We start from the raw sequence: 21,265 nt of genomic DNA on the forward strand, positions 1-21,265 counted from the left end.
GCTTTATAGATTCAAAAGATTTACTATACCTTATACATTTATGGGTTTAAAAAAAATTACTAAATTTTTAAATCACATATCGTTAATCTGAATTCTTCGCAATGCTGTTCGGAATTTCATATACGCACAAGGTAATTGAATTTTTAATCAATTAAAATGTGTAAATATATATATATATATATAATATATTATACACTTGATATTCAGTGATTGGATTATAAATATTTTTATTCACGTTGGTGCGTAGCTATGGTATCTAAATACTGTAAATAACATTGAAATAAATGTTATTTGATTTGCTTTTTACCGACATTTTGTCATATACAACAGTTGATTCGTTTGATGTGAAAATGTTTTAGAGCCGAATTTGTTTTTATGGTTATATTTCCTTTTTATATATACATAACACTCGCTCTAGATACGAGTTGGTTATTAAGTCTTGTGATCGAAAAGTAGAATTCGATATCGCCCCTGCTGTACCCCAAAAAAGGCACTTTCTCCCTTATCCTATATAATATGTATTAACTTTTAGAATTGAAAGTCGGTCCCATGACGTGTAATGTTGAGAGATGTTCGCCTTTGACGTACTGTTTTGACCCATTTGCGTATATAAACCCGTTTTACTTTTTGCTCCTCTCACCCAAACACTCCCTCACACCTCACTTCAATACCTCCCACGCGATAGCTGTCTGCCATCGCCCTGTACCTATATATAATATAAAATGCATTTTCGATACACGTACATCACATGGCACAAACACGTTTCAATACAATTTCAATTTAATCTTTGATTACCTATTTATTTTTTTTTGGCAGAAATAACTGCACACACACGCACACGCGGGTGTTTTTACATTGTGTTGAAGTTCTGTATATATTGCGTGGTATAGCGTGCGCTGAACACATACCGTGACCGTTATTGGTTTGTTCGTAGCGTACGTATATATATAAACGGACCTACCGATATAAATATATAATACCTACGGGTAGGTGATTTGAATTGACGGTCGGGGCAACAACACCCGTTATGTTATAATATATTATAATAGGTATATCGAATTATAAGCGTGCTCGTATACAGGCAGGTACGTGTGTTCTTGCTGTGTTTTTTACGACTTTTACAATCACGAGGGATTTCTTTGGCCCTAGTTACACTTACGGTTAATTAATAATCCACGCGGTCTTGTGCACGAGGGGGTTAGAACATCTCGGCGACGTCGATCCGAAACAACCCACGATTAAGTGGAGGTCCGTTTGAATGGTATTATGGTTTGACGATAAAATGATTCATTTGGGAACACACACTCACAAGTTACAATTCATAACGTCGCGACACTACGCATTTATACGTGAGAAAAAAGCCAGAGAAAATTTAAAGCAATAATTTGTATAAATAATGTAAATAGCTATAAATCTGTGTGAACGTTCTATATTATACCTTATTCATATATTCAACAATTGTCAGTGTTATAGTCTATAGATGATATGACGAGTACATATTATTGTACAGTTTTAAATTAACTATAAAACATAATATGCATATTTCGAATAGATAAACACTTTGGTCGCGTGAGCATTATAATAATGTAAAATGTTTGTAATGATCTGACGGTGGACAGGTACAATATACTAGTACATAGCTGTCGTGCAGTCTTCTCAGTAACTGTTCTCATCAATTACGGTAAGGGTGGTTGACGATCATTATATATTATTATAGGCTCAAAGTTGAGTTTCATAAAAGCATAAAATACGTACACGGGTAATCCACAAGTTGTATTGAGAACGGCTGATAAATTTAGCATAGTAATTCACCGAGCATGTTAGCCACATTTATTCATTAGGTAATGAATTTATTCAAATTCTGATTTTTGGGATTTTTTAGTACAATTAATGACCTCGTTTTCAAACACTTAAATTTTCTATGGAATTAACAATTTTTTTTTTAAATAAAGTATTTTAATAATTTATTTGAAAAATTCTATGGATCCAAATTGAAATCTCAACAAATTGTCATTCAGTTTTTAACTATAGTATCAAGGTCTAAGGATAATAGATTTGGACATGGACTTTGTTTATAGGGGCTATGATGATTTGTAAATTAAATTAAATTAATCTTTTAATATTTTATATTTTGTAAAAATTGTCTTAGCATAAAAGTAGATACTATAGATTAAAATAATAAAACATATGTTGTATAGGTTTGCGAAACATTTATAAAGCATATCATCCTTACAAAAATATAAATTTTAATAGCTCAGAAAATACTTATTATGATTTAGTTTTGGATAGAGGTATAAAAATTTTCAAAAAAATTATCTAGGCACTTCATAATTTACAATAAAAAAAGTTGGTTTTTATTTGAAAAAAATAATGGTTTATCGCTACAAAGAAACTGTTTAAATGGTGGAAAAAATCTAAGTTTTTAAAATATAGTCTATAAGTATGCATACAAATTCCTAAAACTAGAATTAGTATAAATATATTTTTTAAAACAAAAATAAAGTTAAGCATCATACTTAGTGATTCAACATGTATACGAAACCATCGTCAAAAAGATTCCTAGTCTTGATTTTGTACGTTATAGTAATAGTTATAAACTAATAACCGATTGGTAAAAGAAAAGTATAAAAACTGAAATATATGTATTGTACCTATTCCCATCATATACATTATAGTAGGTAACCTATAATCATCCCGGAAACTAATATTCTCACTTATGCATTTACGTGAAATGTAATATGTATGAGGTATTTTTCTACAACTATAATTTATCGTGATTATACCAAAAATAAATATCACTAATGTATTAATATATTAAATTTATTTTATACATTTTATAACAAGCTTTTATTAGTCCACATAGGTAAATTCAACGTGATTTCGAGAGTCTTCTAATAAGTACATAGATAATTATGATCATATTATACTGTAGAGTTTTATTCATTTCATTCAATTGAATCTATAACCATAAAAGTACCTAATTGGTAATCACTGTTCGCTAATAAGTACTCGTATATATTACCTATGCTTAATGTAATTCATTATGATTACATGTAAGTACACATACACATCTAGTACAACCTTCACAATACAATTAATATGAACAAAATACATACAATTTTATTATATTTACCTATATTTATAATAATTATTATTACCAATCAAATGTTAAATATTCTTAGTGCGTTTATTAAATTATTTTTTATATTTAATGCAATAAATTAGTGATATAATTCATAATATTATATAATAAATATAATAAATATTCATATTATTAAAATTTCATAGTGTTTGTTGAATTAATTTAACTTATCTTATTTGTATAGATATTTGTTAGTGATCAACTATTTACAATAAAATCCAAAATTGGGCAAATTAATAAATAATTATATACACTCGGTATCGACGTTTTCTATACAGTTCACTGGTACTAAATAAAAGTAATAAATTGGCAAACAAATAACAATAAAGTTTTTATCCCTGGGAGATTTGGTCCTACCCATCATTGAGCAGCGGTTAAGCGTCAAGGTGAATGTTTCCTTTTCCTGTTTTAATATGTACCTTACATCCAACCTATTATAAATATTTTTTAAATATTAGATAATATTAATTATTTAACTAACTAATTTAATTTAATAAAATATTATACATTGATTTATTAATATTTAAAATATTTAAAAACAATTTTTGCAATTATTATTTCATTTTTGAAATCTGTAACAATTAGAATTAATTTCGAAATGTGTCTTTAAATAGTACGGACGTTGGTTATTTTTAGTAAAGGCAGCGAAATATTCAGAAGTTAGGACTTAAGACCGCTATTAACTGATATCTGATACACATATATTATTATATGTACGGATAGGTAATTTTATAACGTAATACTGTTTTAAATGCATATAATAATATATTTTACTGACCTATAGCGTCGACGAGACCATGTACCCAGATCAGTGTACAAAGGCAGGTGCGCAACGTGCCCATCGCGGGACCGAAACTGACTTGCGGAATGCGTGGCGGCCGAATGACGGGCGGGAAAAGCTCAGTCCGCCGGCCACGATTCACCGACACCGCCACCATCGCCAGCGACTCTGTCGCCGTGGAGACGATTCGAACGCCGCACGTGTATTAATTCCTCAAATTAAACTGTACAATGTTACCCAATGGTTGAGACTATTTTATATTATTCTATTTTACAGTACGTAAATAGTTTATATTATATTTAAAACAATTTATATAAATACTTTCAATAGTTCAGGTAATATTTATTAATCATTAAATGTGATAGGTATATCGTTTTAAGCATTAATATAATTATATAGTATGATCCATGATATCGATGTAATTGAGATCTTTATTTTTGTTCTGTAGATGCAATAAGAATACCTAACATATTTGAAGACCTTGGGGCAACAACAACATATTATTTTGAAGTTGTTCTTGTCGATGTGACCATTTCAAAATGTATTATCTTGTTTGACACCCTAAACAATAATTAACGGAATGTATAATAACTCAGAAAATGTATGGTTATTTTTGTACTCATAAACCTATAAACTAGTTAATAGTTGTACCAACTACCAATATAAAAGTATTTCTTCCATGGAAACCATTTCATACAAAAGTCAATTTGGCAAATATTGGGACATATCTTGTTGTTGCCCTGGGGTATAATATATTTATAGGTGTGCATATGCCATATATATATATATATAAGTCAGTATTTACTATATACGGGCATTCTAAATCAAATCACGGATACAAAATGTATAAACCGTTAGAGATCCTATACAATCTAAATTTATAGATCTGATTTTGAATTTTGGATTACATTTGGTTACAAAATGGTAACAAAATGCTGTGAAAGTTTCGAGTGAAAAAAATCATTTTGAAGGATACCAAGGTGCTGTGGTGACGTTTCACTTGCACTCCGGAAAATGTATTCAGTTTTTGCGGGATTTGAGTTAAGTCTGGAACTAGAATTTTGAATTAATTTGGTTATACAATGGTTATATAATCTTCTGAAATATTGGTACAACAATTTAGAACTTGGGGTGCTGAAGTGAAAAAATTGAGCCACTGCCTCTTAAATGAGTCTTAAAAAAAATAAGCTAAGCCCCATCCAAAAAAAAAACGAATAGAAAAAAAATAGATTGCAAGATATAAATTAAATTTAAACCTATACTTGTGTTTCACAAAAACTTTATATATATTTCAACAAATAGATTATTATCAAAAAAAACAAGTAGGTATATTTCGTTATATTCTTATAGATATTTTTATTAATAATAAATTAGTATACACCTACATTAGAATATTGAACAAAATCAGTACTCAATTTAAAATAAAATGCGTGCTGCAATAGTACGCTCGAATGAAGTAAAACTTTTTTACAGGGAGAATGAAACATAGGTTGTCGCCCATCGCGGTCAAATATTTAATTTGAATTAGAAAAATAAAGAAACAGAAATTTAAATTAATTTAGTATTATTATACAGATATAAGACAAATAGATTATTATTTATTACTATAGAAATCTTAGTACCTAGTTATTGTTGAGTAAGTAACGGCCGTAACGCTTCTACGATTTTTTGGTTGTAACGGCTGAGCCAATGAATCCGACTTCGCTAGCGTGCCTAAAGATATTTCACTTTAATAACATTTATAACAATATAAATTTAAAGGAATCTTTTTATAAGTAAAAGTAGAAATACAGGCATTGGAATAAAAATGAATATTATCACTATTATGATCGAACTTGAACATTAAACGACACTACGGCAGTGATGAGTTATATCACCTGTGCCCATGAGTGGTAGTTTTATTGAACTGGTTATCTCAATTTGTTCATACTTCATCCTCGTGGGTTATCATTCGTACTATTTATTTTGTAGCTTGAATATTAAACAAGGCCTGTGATTAAATCAAAATGAATAATATTATAGTAAAATATAATATAATGATAAAATACTTAAAAACTATATCTAAAATATAAACTACCTTAAAATAGGTGTAAGTACTAATAAATATGAGGTATTTAATGTATATAATATATAAAGATTAATAATTATATATTGTTTTAAATATTTTGAGCAAACCTAAGGTGTTACCCGGCGTATAGTATATGCAAAATGGGTACGTTATTAAACTTGGAGTGGTGAAACGAAGACAGCAATTAGATTGTTGCCGAGGTAATAAATATTTAATTTAAGTCTAAAAAGTACATTTAAGCACCAAAATAATATGAAAACAATTCAAACATCGATTCTTCCTGTGAAAACTAGCTGTGCTATATCTAGGGTATACTAGTATACGTGAAGTACACTATCGCCGAACAAACATTCGCCCATTTTCATCAGTCTTCATGTCGCTCCGAACTAAAACTTGAAAGTATCGAGCTATTTTATGAAAATAGCCTAAACTTAAGGTAATATGTGAGTATATGTTATTTTATATACAACTTAACAAAATAACAACTTGTCCGGCTATTCGAGTAATTTTTTTTTTGTTCATTGAAATTGTATTGTATCTATATCGCCTCTAATGCGAGTCTAATGAATAGGCGACAAAAGGCGATTTCCATAAATGCCAGATATATTATAAAACCTCATACCTTATACTCAGTATGTAATCATATGTTTCTTTTAATAGTTGCATTGTATTTAGTAAATAATAATATACGATATTGTGCTTCCAAGGAATAATTTATTGTATTGAATTAGGTACCTACAGGCAGGGCTTGAAATCAAAATGAAAATTTTTTATTTTTGTTTCGATTTTACATATCAATATTTGTTTGTCGTGATTTAAATTTAAAATAATATATTAAATATCGATATTACCATTTTATGATTTTTATATTTTTATCACAAAAATGATTTAATTGTATTATGATTTTTGATTAGATTTAGAACATGACTTTTCTTTTTTTCGATTTAAAATTCTCATTTTTAACTAGTGTGATAGGAGTCACACACACACACACACACACACACACACACACACACACACACACACACACACACTGTGTCGCAATGATTTTCGCGAAAACGTGATGCAGCACATACACGATTACAAAGCAACAACTGTTTTGTTAGCCACCCGGCTACATGAGGCACGATATATTGACATACCGATATCGATTGCGATGTAAGCGATGACGATGTTACACGCCACAATGTGCATCATCTGGAAAAAGCGTATAGACAGCTTCTAACAGGCAGCACAACGTAACGGGTACATCATCGTTCGTGCATCTGCCATATTTGGGTTTGGGTGGTTGTGGCGGGTACGACCCGTTTATTCATTTTTTAATGAACTTAAAAACAGTCGTAAAACATTCTAGGTATTGAATTTCCTTAATTTTTAATTTATTTAAATAACTATTAATAATACATTTTGTTTTTAGATTTAAATTCAAGAAATTCTTCATATAGTTTATTATGAAACACGTGTTCCATTATTAAGAAAATATGTTTATCGTGAAAAGTTTTCTTTGGGCGTACACGAATTAGTTACATGATAGCAGCAACTTAATACCACCAATCATTACTATATGGAGGTAAAATTGATTTAATGAAATAATTAAAAAATGTAATTGAAATATTTAACTAAAAATTTGTAGAAATTGAAAAGTTAAAGATGTTTTTTTAATGCATTGAATTAATTTGGACCTGTGATCATATTTTGTTCATTTATTTTCATTGATATAACTTGAGTTGGTATATTCGTATACATTTTTTAAACTTAAACTAGCTACTTAAGGAGATACTCGTATCTGAGTAATCACTTGTTACCTCATAAACTAATTGTGAATAGATGTTCAGGCTAATTAACCTGGAAATTATAGACTGCAGTGTCAATATATGTATATATCTACTCTACATATAATTTAATCTAACATTTTTTTTTGCTTCTTAAAATACGTTTGACTGCGGGCGTTCCCTTTAAAATTTTTTTTTTTTGTTAATTTAACTCTAGTTGATATTTTGATATACATTTTTTAAACTTTGAAAACTTGGTGCCATCTGAGTAATTTTGATCCTTTGACCACAGTCGTAAACCTTAAAATTGACTGAGTTACAGCCCACTAGATTTTTGAAATTTCAAAATAATTATTACTTGAAAATACAAACATTTGAAGGTTAGAAAAATGTCTAGTTTTAGGTTTCCCCAAAAATATGGTACGCTTGTATTGAGTGAATTTTTATAAACTTTTTATAACTTTTATACTTCAAAAGTAAATTATCTTGTAACATCATTTGCATTTAAGTAAATAGATGAACGAATCAAACTTCAAAGTTTACCAATAATCGTATTTTAAATATTTAAAAAATAACTGTATTGGGGAAATGGAAATCCATATCGGGCAGTTGAAAAAAACAGTATGGGGCACAAATGTGTGGTGTGGATTGATATAAGATAATTTATTAAGTCCATATTTTTATAACGGAAATATTAATGAAAGTCGATATTCAGATTTCTTAATTTTGTTACCGACGATGTTAGAAGAATTTCCCTTATTTGTTTCTTCAAATTATATTTTTCAACAGGACGGAGCACTAGCGCAGCGCATCATGCCATAATTGTTGAACAACATTACTTAGATAAAAATAATCTACCCATATGCGGTGACAAAAATAAGGATTCCTATTCAAAAAAAAGTTGTATTATGTTATTGTGTTGTGTGAACCAAAAGAGTTAAATATTTGAAATTTTCTCAAAATGTGTACTTCTGCACCCTATCCATCACAGCAAACAGTTTTTCAATCTGAAATCATTGGGCTAAAATATATAGTGGTACATATAAGATGGGACGTACTATATACATACAAACCGTAGTAAATAATAATAATTGGTTTTAAATTCAATATTAATCATCTTTTCTTGTGCACTGCATAAGATGTTACACATATCGATATCATCCAAGCAACGACTTTTCACATTAGATATAACGCTTACCGGCTCTTTTCCTGCCTATAGACAAGACGGTAGTCAAAGATGACCGGGGACGCGGTTTCTTTGTTAAAAAAGAATGAAACATTTTTGAGACAAGATTAAAACAATCTTTACTCTCACAATCATTGAGTAAGTCCCCAAAATGTCACTGGGACGGCGGGCCCACAGATGGCAATAAATTTGTGGGACCCATGCTGTATGAACAATAACATTACAAATTACAATGTATAAATGACCGTGGTTTGTTATAAATGTTAAAACGTTAAAATGTATAACTTCATCATATGTAATGTCAAATGTGTACCGAGCGTCGGGAGGGCTTCGTGAGAATTTTTTTTATTATTACAAGCATCATAGTAGTGAACGTATGTGTATTTATATGTATTTATGTCATTTATACCTAATTTATAAACATAATATAATAGTTATATAATAATTATTTATTTATTCCTTCAGTCAACGTTTTATGCCATTTGGCTTTATCGGCACCAAAGATAAAAAAAAAAATTTACCTCTAGTTTTAATCAATGTCTACAAATATTATGGGTTGTCTACTTATATCTTTATTTTTCTTTCTCCGTCTCAAAACCTGCCAATAATAAAATTGAAATATTATGCTTCGGTTCATGATAAATTGATAACTATAAAGAGTGGCTATTGAAGTGACTGTTAAAGGTCAACCATTGAAGACGTTCCTGTAATCCGCATAGCGTCTCAAATAATAGTTATTTCTTATTATTAAAACAAATATTTATAAAATTATGGAAATTCATGTTGTCTTGTGGGAAGAGGGTCGGTAGCACTACTCCAAATATTTCGATTTGAGTTATTAATTGATAGGTAATTATTAATTGTTACGACGTATAACGGTGAAATACGATACCTAATGTACCTTATTAATATAGATTTTCTAAGAAAATTAATATATAATATGTAGAAGTTAGCATAGTAATAATAATTATATATTGATTATAATAACACAAAATAGAGAGGAATAACCACGAGGGAGACTATATATTAAGGGGCGTTGGGGAGGTGAACGTATAATATGTAAACAGAAGTGAATTAGATTACTTAAGTGAATCAGATGATTTGCGTGGTAACTTACTAACTTATAGTAAGTGATGGACATTTTTGTCAGAGATTTTGAATGATATTTTTATATACCTAATGTTCAATTTATTGGTTTTTTCAATATTTGTGTTAGTGAACATTTGAATCAACAATTAGGTAATTATCGCTTATTCAATAACAAGAAGCTTGAAAATTATTTAGACGAAGACGAGTTGTAACTTGTTCTTTTAATCAGTATTAAAATAACCAATTGTTGGGTTTGCTATTCAATTTGGTTTGTAGTTATATGGTATGGCAATTCAGTGGTTCATGTAGGTAAGTAATGTACGTGTTTACTCATCTATACCTCATTATCAGTATATTTAATATTAATGATACTTACATGTTACATTTTATATTATAATATGATTATGAATATGGTTTCTCATAACATTCTCAAACTTTGAATAATTTCTGCATCAAGTCGAATTCAATACCTACTAGATAGGTTGGTAGGTATCTTCTTACTAGGTTTAATTAAATTTTAGGATACACAAGATTACACGAATATTTGTACGAAGTCTGTTTTACAAGGTTGTTAGTGAATTAAAACATTATACTTTTCACTGAAAGAAACTGTAAACGTACATATACATACTTCATATTTTGAATACGAGTATTTACATTGAGAAAATTTCAACTATTTTAACTAGTATGTATGCTATAATGCTATATGCATTTTCCTTTCGTTTAGATATAAAATCAATTTGAAATATTAAATTAAAGTTTAAAGTTTAGTTTCCAATTTTATATTGAATAATTTAATTTAAATTTAAAATTATATTATTAATTATAACCTCTATGAAATCTAAATAAGTAATATTGCTGTGTTCATTCTCATCATATTCATATATCCATATATTTAAACGACAATTGAGTGTAAAAATGAAAAGCGGACGCGTGTCAAAATACTTTGTTTGTATTATAGAGCACCATCACACTATTGAGTAGATAACATAACTTTTTCAAGCGTCTGCTGAAGTATGAGAATAAACAAAATAATCCAAAGTGTAAAAATTCAATAAGATAAACAAAAGGTGAGATAAATATTTATGTATGTACACGTATTGAACTACAAAATTATGTGATCAAATAGCATTGTTGTGTTATTCAATTTATATTGTATACTGTACAGAAAAATAACTAAATAGTTTTATTTTATGACATAATTTTCGATTTGTGTTAATATTTTTATAATTATTTTTGTTTAAATTTAAAATTCTGGAAGATGTAATATAAAGTTCTTCTTAAGGATTTTTTGTATAGATATTTAAAAACATCGAAAATACATACCCAGAATTTTTTAACATAAATATGTTGTTGGGCTGGATACACATATATAACAATGAGGTACTTTTAAACCTATAAGGGTATGCAGTAGAAGCGATTTCTTCGGTTTTCATAACTAATTGTAAGAAATATTCATTTAGATGTTATTTACGCAAGTATTTCATATAGAAAATAATGAACCTTCAATTTTTTGTGGACAGTTTTTGACAATTTATCCAAGGTTTTAAAATGTCATAAAATATATTTTCTTGAAATATAACATATTTTATGTGAAAAAAAAAACATTTAAAAAAAATAGCTTATTATATCTAAAACTAGAGTCTTAAATTTACAGTAAAAGAATATTTTTCAAAGTTGTTTTATTGTGTGGAATAAGTAATAAATAATAGCCAATAGGAACCTATTGCTAATTGATGAATGAATACATAATATTATATCATTTATGCCTATAATTGAAAACCATTAACTTAGCAATTTGTGAACTTTGGTTCATAAGTCATTAATATTATTTATCTATTCTCTGTGTAATAAACTATCATTTCTAATCATCTATAACCGAATACCTTTAAAAAATATATGTATTAAGAAGAGAGGAATTTTGAATTAAGAAAATATCACAATTATTTTTTCATTCACTGCACTATAAAAGCTGATTAAAAGACTTTTGGGAAGCTAATCCTCCTCCTTCCTGATTAGTGACTTACATCAATATGGTTTGCTCATCAACTTTGATTCTTATGGGATTTTCTAAGTTAAATGTACATGTAATCAATTAAATAAAATAGAAAATGATATATACAAGTACCAACATATTATAATTAATCTAATATCCATTTCAGGAAGATTTTATACTAATTTTTGACATGTAAGACCACGACCATTAAAAAAAATAAAGAACAACATGCATCATATACTAACTCTCGAGTATATAAGTTCAAACCTTGATAATTCAACATAAAATAGCCCACTTTCAAACTCTATAGCAATTTTAATTTTCTCGTTAAACAGAATTTATTTCGTTCCCCTTGAACTTTGAGTTATTCAGTTACCACGGTATACGAATCGATCGCATGCTTATAATACGAAAGCCCCTTCGAATAATTTGTATGCATTTTATTAAAAACTTAAATAATTTACGATTCTCTACCAACACAAGATATCAAACATACCATCATTCATTTATTTTATTGAGAAATTGAAAAAGAAAGACTAATATAGAGTGGGATAAAATATAAATTATAATACATTAATTTAACTAACTAAAATAGTGTCATCCCTGATAATAATACTATAAACAAAATAAATTTTCTTTTCACCACTTTTCTTTTGAAAGTTAATTAACGCGATGACAGCGGTTTGTTCGGCAAGACTGTCAGTTAGTTCTACTTTGGTCCAATGTTCAATTTTAATTATAAAATCTCCATAAGACAATATTAATGATCCTTATATTAGCTTTTATAGATATGAAATATGAAATAGATAAGAGTCATTCATTCTTCATAGGTTTCCTCGTTGGTCCAGCATGTATTGTGCACAACGTTTTCCAAACAGTAGTCCACAGACCCCTAGGGGTCCTCATGTACATCAAAGGGTGTCGGCGAATTATTATTATTTATTATTGTTAGGTTAGGTTAGTTTTATTAAGTGGTCCTCAATCATTTTTGCTATATACTCTTAGGAGTCCGGTGGAGGAAAGTCTGGAAAATGCTGCCCTAAGGGCCTGGTAAGGAAGAATTTAGGAGCGCTGGTCTAGCATATTAGGACACATGTTACAACTCAGATGTATAATTATTTCTGTCTATTTATTTCATAATATCAGTTCACTTTATTCACGAACCGGAAAAATCAGCATCATACTTATGTACAGCTATAACAATATTTAAAGTGAAATGATAAACAATATTCGACTATTGGTAATCAAATATTTATTATGTTGCAACAAAAATATTATAAGTAATGCATAAATCGGTTTCTACTTATCGTTTATATAATTTGAATTTTATTGAATTTTCTTTCATGTTTAGGGTTATCTCATGTTATTCTGTAGCTGTTTATTTCTCATGAGCCAAGGGGCTTTTAGTTCCATTATCAGGAATTTATTTTGTAGATGGTAATTTTTAATTTAAATTTGTTAAGTAAAGATTTAGAAATTAGGTGTGCAATTTTGGTATAATATGCCAATTAGTTTAAAATGTTAAAATAGTAGAAAGGAACACAAATAATAAAATTATATAGGTAATGCAATTGAACAATATAAAATAATTATATGTATGATGTCGGTATCTACAATGTACTTGCTGTAGGTACATATTATGTATAATGTATATCTATAGATAGGTACACGTGCTCGTATCATAATACAATCCCATCTTAGAAAATGAATACATTTTCTTATATGAGTCTAAAGAATATTTTTTGGTATAGGTGATACATATATTTTGCAAAAAGTAATTCAATCCAGAGATTATATTATAAGTTAAAATAATATAAGTATAGGTGTATCCAAACATAATGTGGTTACAAAGAGTATTTGAAATTTTTATATGTATAATGTACATGCACCATCATTTTTATAAAACAGAAATTTCAAAATAGTCCTTAATTTGAAGCTCATAAAAATTCACAAAATTCTATCTTTATCTCATTGGTGGTTTACGTAATTATATCTTATTATAAATAATTTTTTTTTTTTTTTTTTTATTGATATTAAGCTTCGGCAACTGAGGCCATTAGCTGTAGTAGGATTTGTATTGTAGGTTTGTTTGTATTGTATATTTTGGGACGGTAGGGGGGAACACGTGTGTGTTTGTTTTTGGCAGAATTTCGAATGGGGCACCCGTAGGTTTCTGCCATGCCCCGGGGGTGGGGGATGGCAGCACTTGTTCTCCTCTCCGGTCACCCCGACTTGTCCGGAGAAAAATGCCGCCCGGTAGCCGAGGATCGAACCGCGACCGGCTGCGTCGCAGCGGACGCGTCAGACCACTCGGTCACCTCATCCCCCTATAAATAATTTATTAAAAACCGTATAATGCATAATAATATTTATTTGGTAGGGTATGAATTTTGAATACAATTTTTTCTAAATATCAAAATTATATTTATCTCGAATTAAATGCATAAATTTTATATGTATTTTTCATGTCATAATAGATATATTTAGTAGGTTTATCATATATGTAATTATTATCTCTAATCTCTATATAACATGTATATAATATGATTTATCAAATACCAAGTACAATAAATACTATACAAAAACCCAATAACATTCTAATAAAATAAAAACTATAATTTGGTTTTAAAATTAAAACTCATTAGTCATTAAAATGGAATGTATGAGTTGAAAAAAATATTGAACGATTTAAAGTCATCTTAAATAACTTTTTTGAAAAAATAATGATATTTTTTACTATTTTTTATCGTTGTCATTTTTAAGTTTTTAATTTTGAACGTTACCGTGACATAATTAAAAGCAACCCTCAATGCAATTTCAGAAAAATTAAAAATGTTTTCAGTGAACTGTGAACATATAATTACGTAGGTATTATAATTGTAATTTGTACGAAAGTTGCTACTTAAGTCTAAAATGGTATACACCCACGGGCCACAGAATCAGCATTTAGCATATCTACCAAACTTATGACAAATTCTAGTTAAGCCTCTTCTAAAGCAAACTATCGCTCCCTTCACAAAGCAAAAACTTGGCGACGCCACTAGTTTGTATTAAAAATTCTTAGAAAAAAATCTGCTTTAGAATATGAAATTAAACATATACGTTTTGGTTCAAATTAGTTAAAACGTAGAAAATATAATTGTGTTCAAAAATGTTGTTTCAAAATAATATTTCTTTAAACCAAATATGATTTTTTTTTCAAAAACGTCATTAGTTTTTGAAATATTTTGTGTTTACTGTTGGAAGATCTACCGTCTATATTCATTATGAAACAAACATTATGAGTAATATATAGTGCCTATATAATATTAATTCATAATAATGAGTTATATTTAAAAAAAAATCTCTTGTAAGGATATGACTATTTTTATCACAAGTTTTTTCGAATGAAACATCAATGGCCCTTGTTGTCGAACACGTGGTACTTCCGACCGGAAACTTTAATGTATACCAACGACCAATACGAATAATATATTATACTCTCAACAAACATCCACATTTAGCGTTTTACTGTACAGGATAATGTACTAATTGTGATTTTCGGGAAAATATAACACTTTACCTACTCTGTGACTTGTGAGTAACATCATAGATTAAAATATAACACGGTGTTATTTAGTTTATGGTAATATTATTAAGCAGCCATTGATTATAATTTGAAAGTACCTTCATAGTACCTACTATAGTACCTATACTTAATTATTCTCAATATTAATAATTTAGATATTTTGGAAATAAATTCACAATAGTACACGGCGAATAGGTAGTATTTTACATATTATAATACACATGTGATGGTGATTAATCAAATTAAATAAATAAAGATGCTGATATTAATAACTACTATATTGTAAATCAAGCAAAATAAAATTATGGGAAAAATAATGATTTTAAAAGTATTTTATTATTATCAATATCACGATTTCATTAATGCGTTATCACATTCCCTGCACACTAACAATATTCCAAGCCTACACTGGCAGTTGGGCAATGTGCAGTATTATTAAATCCATATATTATACATGTCATTGACCATTGTTCATATTACACTTACACGTCGAGTGTTTGAATGCTACACAAACAACTGGATAATATTAGGTATAAAACTTGGACATATAATTATAATAATATAATATTGTCATACTCGGTATAGTTTCTAGTTTGTTATCTATTTCGTGTCACAATATTTCGAATCCATTTTTAAATTGTTCCGCGAAACGGACAATTGGAATAATTCCAGATTAAGTTTTGCGCGGACGAGGAATCATACATTTTTTCCACGTACTGACGTATACTCACTACTCAGGACATTGCAGGATAGTTATAGGCTTTATAGCCTAACCTACTTATTATTTTATTTCCGGAATTCTATAAATGTCTACAAATTAACTGTTATTATATTTTATTTTTATACATCGGATAAGCTTATATTTTTATATAGGTACAGAAGTTGAATGCTTGAATTACTGACTCTAAATATTTGTATTATTTGTATTGAGCTTAGGGCTTTACCTCTGGTGCACTGCTCTTTAACGTGTTTATGTCACTTTTATTCATTTTTAAAATCTGATATTTGTTCAGTAATATATGCATAAATAATAAAAGAATGGATAGGCTAACCTTAACACGCGGGCATGTATTGAAAAAATATTTTAGTTTACAATACACATAAACAATATAATGTACACATAACATAACTTAACAAACGATCTCTTGCGGAAGTGAAACCGCCTTTTCTCTTACACCTACCCATTGCGTTGCATGCACTGACATGGCCTATCCATTCTTGTATAGTTATATTATGATCTATGGTTGTCTATGATATTTGAATGAATACAAAAAACACTATAACTTCTGAACTGAGTACTATATTTTACAAATATATACATATATTTATTAACTACTGTGAAGTTTTTAACTAATTTTAATTAAAAAAGTTACTATTACAGAGTTAAATTTCGTAAATAATGTAAATTATTAATTATGTTAGGTACCATTGATATATATTTTTTATATTGGAACAGCAATCGTTCCATAATTTAAAAATGTTTTTGTTTGATTATATTAACAACGAGTTGTTCATGTCTGATCTGACATTATCTAACCTCAGTTCATTTTTTGCGAGCACCAGTTGTGTTGTTGTGTTGTTTTTGGGCAATCGTTACTGCAAATCATTCGTATATTATATCGTTTATTTGCCTTGCTTGCCATTGTACACTCATATTCAAAGTATAGGAAAATCGTGGATCTCAAATGCGTCAAACCAGCTTTGGTGGTACACGCGGTGCCCTCTGGTAGTGTCTGGACTGAGGAAACGAGAAAAAAAATTAACAGGAAAATGCACTTCCGAAAATCGATCTTCTCCTTTCGTCGTCGGTGGAATGGGTGCGGAAGCGGCCGAGACGTGTGGCTCTCTCTAGCTACGGACTGCAGTCGCCGGTGAGCACCAATGGGTGGCGATGTCTCACCGTTCGGACTCCGCCGCCGCCGCCGCCAACGGTGGACCAGCGATCCAGCATTATGTTTAGTCGTGTCGTGCGTTTGTACCGGCGTCGTTGTGGTTCGGCTCGTCGTTGTTCGCTTATGTAATACTGTTGGTTCACGTTTTTTACGTCCGGTGAGCAATATGGATCCGAAAGATCTACCGTGATACATATTCGGTTCCGGGTGGATTAAACCAACTGTAGCAAGGATCATTCTACAATCGAATAGTATCCGTAACCATTTACCATCCCACACCGTCCCGAGTGACCGCTGACGAGTTCTCTTCAAATAGAAGTTTCGGTAAGATTACCTAGCTATCTGTAACACTCGCCTATTTATTAATTAATATAACACCTATACCGGACACGTCTAGTCCATATTTACGAAATTCTTTCATTTTTAGACCACTTACCTAACCCACCTAACCTACCTATATAACATAATGTGACAGTGATTACAGACCTATATTATGTTCTTGAACCGGCGTGGTTAATTACTACCTGCCTGCCCAAGAGCTCGGGCGTTCCACGCTTCACCACCAACCGGGGTGGTTTTAACGGGGCGTTTTGCGACGAAACTTTTTCGCTATATATTCTCGTGGGACAAACATTAAACATTAATTGGAGTTTGGTTTCCTCTAAATTTCGATTTGTTTTAACGAGTTGACTAAGCAACTGCAGCAATAATTATCGTGAAAAACAACCTAGGCTTTTTCCGGTTGATTTGTACTTGTACAGTGTTACGTACCTACCAATATAACTTAAGCACTTACAATCCACGTTACAGTAATAAAAGATGGCAATTTAATATACGCTCGCTACGATTCGTTTCACATTCGATATTGTTTCACGCGATCATAAGTGATAGCTCTGGCGAATTTGCGATACTCGTTTACGAGAAAACGAACAAGTGTCCTGGGGGGAGTATGACGAACCTTATAAGTTTAAGTGTAATATTACAATACATAGATACCTAGCTATTTCTCGTCAACTTGAGGTTACTCACGCTGAAAGTTCCACGCCAATGTGTATTATTGCGCTTACATATTATATTTTATTTCTAAGTATTATATTTTGTATTCATCGACCAATTTTATAGAAATATATTATAATAACGTGAGAATGTTATTGCTACGTATTGATATGAGCTCTACGTATAAATGTGTCGGCAAGATGGATTGTTTGTCACATTGAATATTTTAGGTAAAGTTACTGTACTAATTATACAAAACGTTTTAACTTTTAGTGTTCACATTATAGCAATGAGCATTTTTAGTATAAAGACCGAAGAGACGTATCGTAGGAGTCGGATGACTGTGTAGTACATCTGGTCTGGTAGGTAATTATGAAAATTAATTGTTCAAAGCACTTGGAGTACGTCTCTTTTGTACGACACTGTCCATGTTTGGTTTTTACGAGAGTACTGTAATAATACAAATATATATAATAATATATTGTATTGTTTATACTTTATAGTTCCGCTAATGGCCAAGAATGCATTTCGTTCTGTTATAGATGAACTGCGTGAGCTTTTCTATAATATATTGTGCATTTGCGTATGCTGTTCCTAATGTCCTTTTATAAACAAATACTACAGGTCGAAACAAAATGTCCCTTTCAGACGAATAAACGAATAGTTGTTACAGTTTAAACATATCGGTAATTTGCAATAACAAAATTAATATACGCCACTAAATATACTGTATACAAATGAAATATTCCAATATTTCAGACAGTTTTGTTTATTAACATTGAAACAATTTAGTCATTTTGAACGGTTAGTATTTTGCTGTATATAATATTTTATTATTTCATTGCACATTTATACTCATTATTTTTTTAAATTACTTGTTTTGAAATTATTCGTGTAATCGAGTTCTCTTTTAGCTAAATTATCTATGTAAAATATCATTGTATGATACGTCATAATGCATTGCTTTATCTTGCAGTGACTTTCGCTCATCTTACACAAATATTACTGTCATTTAAATTAAGTTTCCAAACTTATCTGAAAATCTTAATAGTTCTCTATAGAAGTTTATTCTTGAAGTATTCAAGGATATTCATTTATTTTTTTCAGTCATTCAATCTCCATACATTACCATTCAAAATGAACTTTGATATCTATTGGTATGCCTTTAGCTACTTATAATATTTATTCTTGAATTTTTATGGTCCTTTGCTATATAATTTATTTTAATATTCATTAGGGTTTTTCTTTTGGTGTTATACTTGAATCTTTAACTTTATCTATTTTTTCACCTGTTTAATAAAGTTCAGTTTTGTTTATACAGTATTTTATGCAAAATACAATATCTTTAATTAATTAAACCCAATCAAAACTAAAATTCATACTACAGCGTAGATAATAAATACATAAAGAAACGATATCAAATCCTGGGGAAAATATATGGTACAAATGTCATAGTTGACTATACGAAGTAGGTACCTACTTACTAAATGCCAATACTTGAAATCAACTATAGTTGAATACTTCATTAAGAAATAAATCTAGTAACCTCACTGTATTGTGATTCTAAACTTAGATAGTTATAGTTGAGACTTATAGACTTATAGTACTAGCTACTATGCCTAATGATTAATGCTGACAACATTTATTACGGTCCCTTTCTCTACATCCAAAAAATCTTTTCTTCTCCAACCCTTCGTTTATTTGTTCAATGTGTCCCCTCCGAGGATAATTTTACCAACCTTAATGGGCTATAAAAACGAGAAGGCAAATGCAGTATATTTTTTTTCTCTAGTGTTAAAATTTTATCTCCAAAGAAGTTTTAATAAAAAAAATTATTTTTCCAAACTTTACACACTATACTATATATACTATATTATACACGAACATAACAATTGAAAAGAGAAAACTTCAAACTTATTGATAAAAGTAATACCGGAACAATTTAGATCGTAACGGTGTTTGGTACTTTTATTATAGCCAATAGGTACGTATGTTTGAACTCCGAAGTTTTTTCATTACTTATGAGTTATATACCTGACTCAACGTGAAATAAAAAAAAATATTTTGATTTTTATCTTCGAGAATTGGGTTTTTTATTTCTATTATTATTAAACAGTTGACAGTTTCATTTCCGTGTTTATATATTTCGAACAGTTTCGAAAAATGTTCGATTATTCGACAACTCGACAGATGTGTCAAAATAATATTATTATGATTTATTAAACACGTTCGAGTTAGACGATTACTATTATAATATATTGTAATATACTATACTATAAAGCCATACGGGTACCTACGTGCTTGTAACGTTTCCTAACTAATGTTTAATCCGTAAGAGTCTTTTTAGTGTCTAAACATACAGTACTGGCTTTTGAAATTACATGAAATAGGTATAACATTTAAAAAATCAAAATGTAACTTTGCATGAAAAATTTAAATTTCTTTTTTTCATAAGAAGGATGAAAAGTATAAATGTAGTAATTAACAATCTTATCAATGATCATGTGATTTATTTTGAATCATTCATTCACTTTTTTTATTATATACTTTATCAGCAGTACATTTTTTTATTAACATCCAAAACACTTTTTTTGTACTTTGCAGATCCAGCCGATCTACCTATATCCACCATATGTTATGGAGTTATCATAAAATAAAAACCATGATAATGTTATAATTTTTTGTTGAGCCGATTGGCGGAAATTAGGATACCCGTCTTCTATAAATCCTAACATAAAATACGGCCACTCGAAACATAATGCCTGTGTCTTTATT

General features: G+C 29.4%; 1 protein-coding gene across 1 annotated transcript in view; it reads right to left on the minus strand.

Annotated features, from left to right (window-relative positions):
* Window positions 1–4,131, minus strand: part of LOC111037930 (lachesin-like) — a 90,925-nt gene extending 86,794 nt beyond the window's left edge. The window contains exon 1 of the mRNA XM_022320778.1: window positions 3,921–4,131. Within this exon, the coding sequence (XP_022176470.1) occupies window positions 3,921–4,080 (160 nt within the window). The 5' untranslated portion in view covers window positions 4,081–4,131. The remainder of the gene's footprint in view (window positions 1–3,920) is intronic.
* Window positions 4,132–21,265: the final 17,134 nt, after the last annotated feature.

This window comes from Myzus persicae, unplaced genomic scaffold, assembly GCF_001856785.1.
Source record: "Myzus persicae strain clone G006 unplaced genomic scaffold, MPER_G0061.0, whole genome shotgun sequence".
NCBI lineage: Eukaryota > Metazoa > Arthropoda > Insecta > Hemiptera > Aphididae > Myzus > Myzus persicae.